The sequence below is a fragment of the Pecten maximus genome, chromosome 12, assembly GCF_902652985.1.
Source record: "Pecten maximus chromosome 12, xPecMax1.1, whole genome shotgun sequence".
Classification (NCBI taxonomy): Eukaryota; Metazoa; Mollusca; class Bivalvia; order Pectinida; family Pectinidae; genus Pecten; species Pecten maximus.
The window spans coordinates 25,347,059-25,359,277 of record NC_047026.1 but is presented as its reverse complement, the minus strand read 5'-3'; the positions used below and the strand labels follow the sequence as shown (position 1 = coordinate 25,359,277).

Below are 12,219 nucleotides of genomic sequence, written 5' to 3'. Positions count from 1 at the left end.
CACAATTATCCCACAAGTGTCGGTTAATAGCATACACTGTGTGTGACATTTCAAACTCCATAAACATGTCGAAAACAAACAATAATTCTAAACTAACTCAATATCCTCAGTAATACTTCAGGGACGAGCGTATTTGTCAGTATAAATGCCCGAGTTAAGTTTTTGTGATTGACAAAGTGACACATTTGTCAGTATAAAGGTTCGCCTATAGATTTGTTGAGTGACAACGTGACACATTTGTCAGTATAAAGGTTCGCCTATAGATTTGTTGAGTGACAAAGTGACACATTTGTCAGTATTAAGGTTCGCCTATAGATTTGTTGAGTGACAAAGTGACACATTTGTCAGTATTAAGGTTCGCCTATAGATTTGTTGAATGACAAAGTGACACATTTGTCAGTATAAAGGTTCGCCTATAGATTTGTTGAGTGACAAAGTGACACATTTGTCAGTATTAAGGTTCGCCTATAGATTTGTTGAGTGACAAAGTGACACATGACGATGTATTACCCTCCAGGGTAAAAGACATTCCACTAACCGTTGTTCAGGACCATGACGATGTATTATCCTCCAGGGTAAAAGACATTCAACCGTTGTTCAGGACCATGACGATGTATTACCCTCCAGGGTAAAAGACATTCAACCGTTGTTCAGGACTATTGACACCAGATTGCAACAACTTATCGGGTCTGTGTCACATCGCCATTGCTCATAGGCCTTTCGTTACATGTTACAGCGGATGTTACGTTCAATGATTGAGTCGAAGAGTGAAATATTTTCACGTTATTTTCGACACCTACAAAATTTAAATAATGTTTCATTATTATTACATATTTTGTTAAATAATACTTATCATATTTTTGTACGAAAAAAAACATTGCTAGCATAACTACCATATTCATAAATGGTTATCGTGTCAGGAAGATGGTCGTTTTTGAAGTACTGATATGGTAACTGTTGTTTTCACTATAAAATATCAATGGTATTTTTTATATAGATATCATATATATAATAATATGATACTGTCATTTATTTAAAAGTTACAAATGTAAAATTGTTGATGGATAGGAACAAGCCCGAGATTCCTCTGGGCCTGACACCAGACTTTGACTTCCCACACCAGACATCGAGCTGTCAGAATCCCTTAGTCTTGTGTCAGGACCAGAGGAAACTCGAGCTAGATAGGGACGTATCTAAGTTGATTTTAAATTCCATGTGGTACAAGCTCCCAGCCTGTGGACGGCTGGTAAACATCTCAATACCGCCCACGCGACAGAGGAGTTTGCATCCTGCCGACCGAAAGCTCTTGTCTTTTACGCCAATGTTGGTAGCAGCTCAAGTCGAGTCTTATCTTATCTAGGTCCCGGCAGGTCCTTTTTCATTAACAGTGCTAATTGGTTTATTGACAAAAAGATTTTACTTATTGGTTAGATCCTGCAGTCTACTATATAGATATATGTATAATAGGACGCCGGTAACTGGAAGAGTTGATCGATGTAAGGAAACGAGACACGCGATTGAGGGTCGGGAGTGGAATTGCGGTCGGGTTTATGGACAGAGAATGTAATAAGCTTTTATTTACTTTACAACAAATGCGAAAGAACTTTATTAATTGGGATATTGATCACTCCCTGTTTCCCGGATGAAAGCGCACGAAGGACCTTATAAACCGATCGAGTAGCACACGTGGTCAGGCAAGTGACTCCTTATCACTTCATGTTCGATCGGAGGAGGGTAGGGAGGGAGACTCGGAATAGAGGGTAGGAAGGGAGACTCGGAATAGAGGGTAGGGAGGGAGACTCAGAATAGAGGGTAGGGAGGGAGACTCGGAATAGAGGGTAGGGAGGGAGACTCGATATAGAGGGTAGGGAGGGAGACTCGGAATAGAGGGTAGGGAGGGAGACTCGGAATAGAGGTAGGGATGGAGACTCGGAATAGAGGGTAGGGAGGGAGACTTGCGATTGAGTTAGTTTACTCTATGTGATCTGGAGACTGGACCCTGGGGTCAAATCATAGGAACCATGTGGCTAGGGTCGGGCACTGAGGGAGCTTCTTGATCGAAGTCATTCTGATATACCGGCGTTACTTCCCTTCGTTTCACTATAGCGATAAGTGGATCGGGGTATACACGAGAAAGATACGGGTAAGAGAGGGAGATAGGTTGGGGGTAGAGGGAACCCGTTTTATCGGGGTTGAGCGTAGAGTGATACCCTTAATAGGGGGAAGGGAGAGGACTATTGGCCGGGGAGGAAAGGGACTCCTGATTGATGGTAAGGAGGGAAACTCATTATTGAATTAGAGAGGGGGTCTAGATCAGATGTAAAGGGGTTTTTGATCAGGTCACGGACTTATATCTAGGTCAATGATCAGGGGTCGGGAGGGAGACTCGATAGAGAGGGTAGAGAGGGAGACTCGATATAGAGGTAGGGAGGGAGACTCGATATAGGGGGTAGGGAGGGAGACTCGATATAGAGGTAGGGAGGGAGACTCGGTATAGAGGGTAGAGAGGGAGACTCGATATAGAGGGTAGGGAGGGAGACTCGATATAGAGGTAGGGAGGGAGATTCGATATAGAGGGTAGGGAGGGAGACTCGATATAGAGGGTAGGGAGAGAGACTCGATATAGAGGGTAGGGAGGGAGACTCGATATAGAGGGTAGGGAGGGAGACTCGATATAGAGGGTAGGGAGGGAGACTCGATATAGAGGGTAGGGAGGGAGACTCGATATAGAGGGTAGGGAGGAAGACTCGATATAGAGGTAGGGAGGGAGACTCGATATAGAGGGTAGGGAGGGAGACTCGATATAGAGGTAGGGAGGGAGACTCGATATAGGGGTATGGAGGGAATCTCGATATAGAAGGTAGGGAAGGAGACTCGATAAAGAGGGTAGGGAGGGAGACTCGATATAGAGGGTAGGGAGAGAGACTCGATATAGAGGGTAGGGAGAGAGACTCGATATAGAGGTAGGGAGGGAGACTCGATATAGAGGGTAGGGAGGGAGACTCGATAAAGAGGGTAGGGAGGGAGACTCGATATAGAGGGTAGGGAGGGAGACTCGATATAGAGGTAGGGAGGGAGACTCGATATAGGGGTATGGAGGGAATCTCGATATAGAGGGTAGGGAGGGAGACTCGATATAGAGGGTAGGGAGGGAGACTCGATATAGAGGGTAGGGAGAGAGACTCGATATAGAGGGTAGGGAGAGAGACTCGATATAGAGGGTAGGGAGGGAGACTCGATATAGAGGGTAGGGAGGGAGACTCGATATAGAGGGTAGGGAGGGAGACTCGATATAGAGGGTAGGGAGGGAGACTCGATATAGAGGTAGGGAGGGAGACTCGATATAGAGGGTAGGGAGGGAGACTCGATATAGAGGGTAGGGAGGGAGACTCGATATAGAGGGTAGGGAGGGAGACTCGATATAGAGGGTAGGGAGGGAGACTCGATATAGAGGGTAGGGAGGGAGACTCGATATAGAGGTAGGGAGGGAGACTCGATATAGAGGTAGGGAGGGAGACTCGATATAGAGGGTAGGGGGAGAGACTCGATATAGAGGGTAGGGAGGGAGACTCGATATAGAGGGTAGGGAGGGAGACTCGATATAGAGGGTAGGGAGGGAGACTCGATATAGAGGGTAGGGAGGGAGACTCGATATAGAGGGTAGGGAGGGAGACTCGGTATAGAGGGTAGGGAGGGAGACTCGATATAGAGGGTAGGGAGAGAGACTCGGTATAGAGGGTAGGGAGGGAGACTCGATATAGAGGGTAGGGAGGGAGACTCGATATAGAGGGTAGGGAGGGAGACTCGATATAGAGGGTAGGGAGGGAGACTCGATATAGAGGGTAGGGAGGGAGACTCGATATAGAGGTAGGGAGGGAGACTCGATATAGAGGGTAGGGAGGGAGACTCGATATAGAGGGTAGGGAGGGAGACTCGATATAGAGGGTAGGGAGGAGAGACTCGATATAGAGGGTAGGGAGGGAGACTCGATATAGAGGGTAGGGAGGGAGACTCGATATAGAGGGTAGGGAGAGAGACTCGATATAGAGGGTAGGGAGGGAGACTCGATAAAGAGGGTAGGGAGGGAGACTCGATAAAGAGGGTAGGGAGGGAGACTCGATATAGAGGGTAGGGAGGGAGACTCGGTATAGAGGGTAGGGAGGGAGACTCGATATAGAGGGTAGGGAGGGAGACTCGATAAAGAGGGTAGGGAGGGAGACTCGATAAAGAGGGTAGGGAGAGAGACTCGATATAGAGGGTAGGGAGGGAGACTCGGTATAGAAGTAGGAGGGAGACTCGATATAGAGGGTAGGGAGGGAGACTCGATATAGAGGGTAGGGGGAGAGACTCGATATAGAGGGTAGGGAGGGAGACTCGATATAGAGGGTAGGGGGAGAGACTCGATAAAGAGGGTAGGGAGGGAGACTCGATATAGAGGGTAGGGAGGGAGACTCGATAAAGAGGATAGGAAGGGAGACTCGATATAGAGGGTAGGGAGGGAGAGACTTTCGATCGATGAGTGGAGAGTTCTGTTACCTGTCGATTTTATTGCATACCTTACCCACAGGCGTCTGGTTCTGTTTAGTATTAATAGAATAAATATAAGCCTCTACCTATACCCCTACTCTTGACATACATGTAGAAAGAGAGAGGGACGTTCATAGATGTATGTACGACCCTGTGTAGGAGAAGGGACTATTTTTTTTCTATAAATACTACAAAATGTGATTGGTTAAGTTGTGCAACGTTGTATGTGGGCGTCAAAATTTGTGGTTTTGTTTGATTACGATGATTCTGTCTGCACCGAGAGGCGTATGCATCTTATTTGAATCTACTTCCTCTCTGTTCGATATTTACAATCAAGTACACAGAGACTGATCTATAAAAAGGTTGTAACTTATATACAACAACGAAACAGTATTTCATGGCCTCGACAGCTGGTGTATAATCGGAGATCAAACGAGTGCCAATCGTACGTTGTTTCAGTTCCAATAAATGTTATTACATTTTACACCCAAACAACATACAATACGCAGGATGCAATCAAACCATACAACACTGTATGTAATGCACATGTCAAATAATTTTCTTCTGAAGAAATCCATATCACGGGAGAATTGTGGTTAATTAGATGATAACAGCATTAGTATATTTTGTGTATCATTTGTATATAATATTTTTTACATACTTCCCTACCCTCTATCTCGAGTCTCTTGGGTCAGTGCAATATACATGTACAATGAGAAATTAAATGCTTTTCAACTTCCGATGTTTTACAAAGACGAAGTTGCCGAGGCATCAATTAGCTCTTCGGATCAAATCTGTATAATATCATCACTTATTCTTACGCATCTTTCCTATTTAGTTCGTGTGCTCAACATTTAGGAATAATAGTTAATATTTTTCTCTCTTTTAACCCTTCAAAATTTTAGTCTGTATATATAATGACTCTTATCGTCGATGCCTTGCATTTCATTAGATAATTATGTTTATTATGTTTTATTTCCCTGGCCTCTTTTTTTTAGAATAACAATACTATTAGTCCCATTTAAAATTATTTGATATAATATCCTCTCTCTCTACAGGTTTATTTGGTAAATTTGCTCTTGATTTCTGTATTTCCAAATGAATTAAACACCTCCCATAGCCAAGTTGGCATATACTCTGTATTGTTTATTTAAAGCAGAATGTCGTAAGCAAACATTTGTAATCTGGCACTGTTCTAGTTAATTTTTATTGAATGTATTGTTTAATGAACAACTTTCACAAATGAAAATTTTCGCTCAAAAAGTTTTGTTTGCTTTGTCTGAGACCTATATCACCTGTTGCCCCCATTCATCTAACAACTTCTATTAGCCTTCTGTAAAACGGCCGAATGTCCATGGAAATTTGTGTGAACATATTATTTTTAGTAGTTAGTTAATTAGATTTCACATCAATAGTAGGTTGTCTCAGATTTTTACGTACGCGTTTAATGGCGAAGGGAAGTAACTCGAATTTCTTACACAACTTTTGGGGTCAATATCAAATTAAGGGACGAAACTCTTCCGTGTCTCGTTAGAAACGTTACTATTTTCTCTTATTGGAGGCCTACGGAGACTCTACATTAACAGTAAATCTTAAACATAGATTATAGGAACGGTATAATAAATATCTTTACTAACATGTACACGTATAAAATGATATAAGTAATTTTCTATAAATTATCAATGTGATTTCCCATACAAAAGGGTCATGCAGCGAAAGACTGAACGCAGGCAAGTGTGATGATGTGAAATACCCTAATGAGGATAAACATGGATATCATAGAAAATAGCAGTAAAATAAAATAAGATAATTAAAAAATCCTTCATTTTATGTTGTTTTTAAGTAATTTTAATGCCATCAAGATATGAGGTCTGTCCATTAAGCGATTCAATTTTCACATAATACCTAGACAAAATTCAGTGTCCTGACACCAAAATTGTAGTACAAAATTACACCGTAGTCATTTAAAATGACATGTTCAATAATCATCTTCGTACTGTACTGTATGTCCATTTAGCTAATATCGCGGACTTTACAGCATTATACTTTGTATCTCCGTTGTACTATGTACATGTACAGTGTATATGAATTTACTACACTGTACATATACTTTAATGAACTGACAGTTGTTGTTTTTTTGTTTTCGTAGAAGTACAACCACCATTCAACACCGTAGACCAGTGAACAAGTTTAACAGAAAAAGAGCACGTGGTAATGTTTACTCCGGAAGTAGCTTACGCGAATTAATTCACGGACTTTAAATTGCGTCCATAGTTACGTTGGTTCAGTGGAATACTAGGTAAATACACAATAATGAACTGTTCTTGTATATTTGTAAGGGATACTATGAAGTTTTAAAATAATATTTGCATAAATTTACATTAGTAGTACACATAAAAAACAAACTAGCGATTGTTTACTTAGTGGCCTATTTCAGTGGAGGGATATACGAACTGAGTGATTAGGTTCAGTCCGGGAGATCAAGCATGGCGGATGTATCTACGATGGGATCGCATCCTTTGAAGAATCGCTTGTCGACTTCATACTTTCCAAACATTCCACCAGCTGCACCCAAGGCTGCCATCTCGTACTGCAAGTAAGAAACCCGTTTGAAACATTTTATATTAACTTCTGTCATGCATTAATTAGCAGTAACTACCAACTCAAATGCAGACGACACAGGTCTGAAAAGTGTCTTGCGATAAGATCAACCACAAAATCAAAGCAAATACGACTTTGATTTCGCTTTGCATAACGGAGAAGATCACGGTTGTTTTAAGTTGAAGATTATTTAACAATTTAAAATTATCAAGGGATAGGATAAATCTATGGTTATATACATGTTAATAATTTCCTTCAATATGTTATTCACCCAGCTGGTAAAAACATTGATTTTTGATAGGGTTATCTAGATGGCAGAGAAGTCACAGATGTGGTCGTTTACTTCCAGATGTTATAGACATGGGTTGGTCATGTAGTGGATAATGGTAGTTCCTTTATCAGGATATAAAGCTTGTTCAGCACCAAAGCTTGTTTTATTTAGTATACAATTATCACAATTAAATTTAGACGTTTCTATTGCATTTGGTTGCACATCAGATACACATGCAAAGGCGCCACTCGTGTGTCACCTTTTGCCTGTGTTTGTTTCTAAAATATACAAAAAAAAGCATAATCCACTAATCCAAGATTTTCAATTATCAACGGCTTCTCGGTTCAAAGTACATGTACACACAGTATACAAACAAGGCGCTTTCATGACCTCCCAGACCAGTCCCCCAGATATAATTTGATTTTTGTTTTTGTAAACATTTCTAGAAATGAAACCTAGGTGAGCTCTAGATAATTCTAGTCTTGTACTACTAATAAAGTTTGTACTGCAATATCTGCTCCTACTTATGATATCCACTTGTAACTTAAAACACCTAAATACTAATAGTTTTCTTTCTCTTTCTCTATAATTGGAATTGTTTGATAATTCCAATTCATTAAATCAATTCTTACATTTATAAACAAAATTATATCTATCTATTTTTTCCTCTTGCTGTCTCCTATAAATATATGATATTTTTTCATATTAGTTTACATTAATATGCAGAAACATTGTTAAAAATAATCTAATCTATAAATTTGCCAGAGAATCAATAATTATCCAACCAAGGAAAGTGAGTGTCACAAATGCTAATTAACTCCATTTATAGTAAAAAATCATAACATATTTTCAAGTCTAGAAAACTCATAAATGAATATGAAACAAATTAATAGCAAATGATTGATACAGCTGCATTAATTGTGGTGATTTGCTCTAAATGTCTCCTCCCCATAAGTCCCTCAACATGTGTAATATCTACCTTTTACTGTATATCCACCAATCATGATCTCAGGGATTTGACATGTTACTATGGCAATAATAAGTGATATAGGGATCAGACCATACGGTTAATTTGTCATTCTGGGTCGCTGAGTGTGTCAAGTCCCTGTGAGAATGACCGTCTGTCATATCCTCCACTTAAATATTAAGACTTGTTCTTTGTCTTTAGTTTAGTTTTATCACTCTTGTACAGTTATGTGCTCCTGGGTGTTGCAAAGAGTATGTAGTAAGCAGCCATCTTTAATAGGAATTCACATTCCAGATAAACATATGTACATGTACATCTTTTTGTGCCCAGGATTTAGGAACCAAGGTTCTGTCAGTGTAATTTGAAGTCAAGAAAGAAGAAGGGTGTTTTTCATTACTCCTTCCTATTACACTAGTCTTACACTCAACTAATCAAGCTGAAGAAAAGTTCTTTCTTTAGCCAAGCAGTATATTGCAGCTAATATTTACCAGGGTTACAATCCAACAGAGATCCAGGTTCGATTCAGACTGTTTGGGTACTTGGCAGGAATGTGTTGTTTCCCCGTTCTTTCCCTTTTTTGTACTCTACAGTATAGTAACTTTCTGTGTCGCATCTTCGCTAGCCAAGGGTTACTAACAGTAACTTTGTGTTCACCAAGTTAGTACGTAGTAAACTTAATTGCTAACGAAGATGGTAAATACAAAGTTAGTGACCCTTAGTTAGAGCGAAGATGTCTACATGTATGTCCTAGTAAAGATTTTGTTGTCGTGTCTAACGAAGGCAAATCACTTGGTAGTTCATATAGAGGTTATTACCAACGTTTCAGTCCTTGTCGGACACTTAAGCGTGCCTCCACCAGTCCACCTCCATAAAACTGAATGTTGCAATGTAAGAGGAACCAGTAGTGTTATCTAAGTTTTATATGGTATTTCTAACATTTATAATACCATAGAAAGGCAGTTCAGTGGTGATACATGTATTAACATTTCCTATAATTTTTCTGTCTAAAGATTTTCATTTTAAACTAAAATAACTTATTCATTACTAACACTAGTAACAGCATGGTCCATAAGATGGAACAGCCATTTGGACCACTAGCTGTCATCATCCCATACCTGACAGGCACACACAGAATGTCCTTTTAAGCAGACTTTTTTCTTTTAAGTTCATAATATTGGTTGATTTGCTCAACCTTAAAATAAAACCAGAAGTGTGGCCTTAATTAAGTGGAAGGCTATAGTACATTTTACAACGTCTTTTGTGCTGCTCAGTTTGGATCCTAATTAGGTAGTGATGTTAATTAACTCAATTTCTAATTTTCAGGTCCGTCAATAATGCTCCATACACAGCCCTGATGGGAGTGGTTGTGGATGCACGACAGCCAGACCGTGTAAGTATCAGCCATGTACACACAAAACAAAAAGCAGCACATAACACGATCAGAATATGGGAAAATCAACGGTTGACCAATACATGTGTATAAAATATTGATCTACATTGTATATAAAAAAACCAAATTTTTCAGATTTCAAAACCTTTAGTTTAGAATCTTCATTACTAGAGTATATATATGTATATATTGGAGTTTGACAGTTTGCTGGTTATTAAAATGAAGGAAATACATGAATAAACTAATTGATTTCTTAGACTTAACTGTATCTGTAGAACCCACAACATTAACCTCATCAGTGTGGAATAAATTTGATATACAGTGGAACATCCCCAAACAAATTCTCAAAACCTTGTAATTAATACTTCTTTATTTTTACTATAAAAAGACTCCTATGTGTAATAATGATCTTTCTAAATTCTGAATACCTAATAGCTTTCCTGTCAGGAATTTGTAAACTAATATAATTCTTATATACATGTACGTACTAACAATTTTCTGCAGATCTTCCGTACCTGAATGATGATGAATTTTGAAATTCATAATGCTCTCCTACACCTTTTTTAATGAATATTTCTTTTTCAAGGACATTAAATTATGCAAGATGTAAAGCAAAAGAATTTTGATTTTTGGATAATACTTTTATTTTTTTTTTCATTTCTTACTTCCATCTGGTCAAACTACAGAGACTAAAAATGAATGTATTGACGTCAATCTACCGTCTACTTCTTCCTTACCAAGTACCGAATACCAAATTTCTGGGGACACATGCATATTACTGGAGTTAGTTATTACAGATTCATAATACATGTAAATTGTAAAATAAAACATATTGGGTCTGATTTACATCCTTTTTCGTTGATATTTCGTTGTATCCAATTTAAAAAAAAAAAACAATTTAAGTTGAATTACCTATAATTTAATACAGTCCTTTTAATATAAATTTACTTCTTTATTCTGATTATGATAAACTTATATTTTTTTTATCAATAAATAATTCATTCAGAAACATCAAATACAAAAGTAGCATTGGTTGTTATATTTTTAGTACACACATATATAACACAATGCAGTATATATTTAAACATGGCTCCTTTAAAAATTGTAAACAGTTTACTTTTGTCAAGTTTTGTGTTGATAAAAGAGTTGTGCTTTTTGAAAACAACATTGTTGGCTTTATATTCCCGGATCAAATGGTGGGTTAACTTTGCAAACAGAATAAGATACATCATACAGAATGTACTTGAAAGCAGTAGTTCATACCAAACTGTTGAGGTGTAATGGATTTCACAGAAGCTTATAGTTCTAAATGTATTGTTAGTATGGCCTGTATTTTGAAACTACAAGTAGGGTAAGCTTTAGATAGGATAGATTTCAATATTTCTTTCATAAATCGTCAGATTCAGGTGGAAATATATAGGAACATATATATAAGTTGCGATTTAGGATATTCAGAAACTTGGACAATATGAATTGAAAAAAAAGGTATAAGAAATTCACACCTTTTTAGAAATGGATTAAAGTTGGCCTGCATATGATAACGTCTTTGATATATGGCCATGTAGTGTATAATTCCATCTTGTAAGAGGATTATAATCAACAATGTTGACAGTGGACTTGAATTGGTGTTTAAATAGCACTGAAGGATTTTCAATAAACTGTTAAGCTCAGTTATTCGATCAAGTCCCACACTGTTATTAAACAAATGCGATTTTGCTACTCCTGGTGAGAATTTGTCCTAGGTCATTATTGATATAAAGAATCTTATAGATAGAACCTTGTAGATAAGCTAGTTTCTGTTTGTCTTTATGTTTACTTATTGAAATATGCACAAAGTTGTGGGTGATATTTATACCAGTAGGAATGGATCATATAAGGTCATAAATCACACCAGCAGGGCATTTATCAGTGAAATGTTTCCTCATACATGTAGTAAAGTAAAAATTTGTGATTTTACTGGGTTTTTTCTTTTATTTTTTTATGTTAAAGTCAATAAAAAGGAGACAGTGTCTTTGTATTAAGTAGAATGAAACATAATGTTCAGTTTTATTTGAAAGAAAAAAAAGTAATTAAAATCTTCTATGGTTATGCTAGTCTTTTAATTATTTCTTTAAGGCATATGTCCATAAAGCATAATTGAGATTTCATATTAAATCTAAAATTGTATCAGCTTTCAATCTGTACAATGTTTAATATTAACACAAAGAGTCTATCTCTGTACAAAAAAAAAGAGAAAGATAATTTGATTTAAATTGTAGAGACATATTTACATGTACTTAAATTGTCTTGTTTGGTTTAAATAAACTGGTAATGAATTTAAGTAAAGAGGACTTGAGCAGTTTCACTGTCTCTTTTACACGTACATACATGTATTTGAGTATAAGTTAAAGAATAGATTTATTGAACTCCTTGATAGTGAAGTTATATTTTGAAGGCTCCGAAGTTAAAGACTTGTGATATTAC

At 37.9% G+C, this 12,219-nt stretch overlaps 1 protein-coding gene across 2 annotated transcripts in view; it reads left to right on the top strand.

Moving 5' to 3' along the window:
- Window positions 1-6,889: 6,889 nt before the first annotated feature.
- Window positions 6,890-12,219, top strand: part of LOC117339141 (BTB/POZ domain-containing protein 16-like) — a 78,841-nt gene continuing 73,511 nt past the window's right edge. Inside the window, exons 1-2 of one of the 2 annotated variants that reach the window (XM_033900554.1) lie at window positions 6,890-7,123; window positions 9,690-9,756. In XM_033900554.1, coding sequence (XP_033756445.1) covers window positions 7,014-7,123; window positions 9,690-9,756 — 177 coding nt within the window. In that variant the 5' untranslated portion in view covers window positions 6,890-7,013. The remainder of the gene's footprint in view (window positions 7,124-9,689; window positions 9,757-12,219) is intronic. The other variant, XM_033900555.1, reaches the window with a different exon arrangement.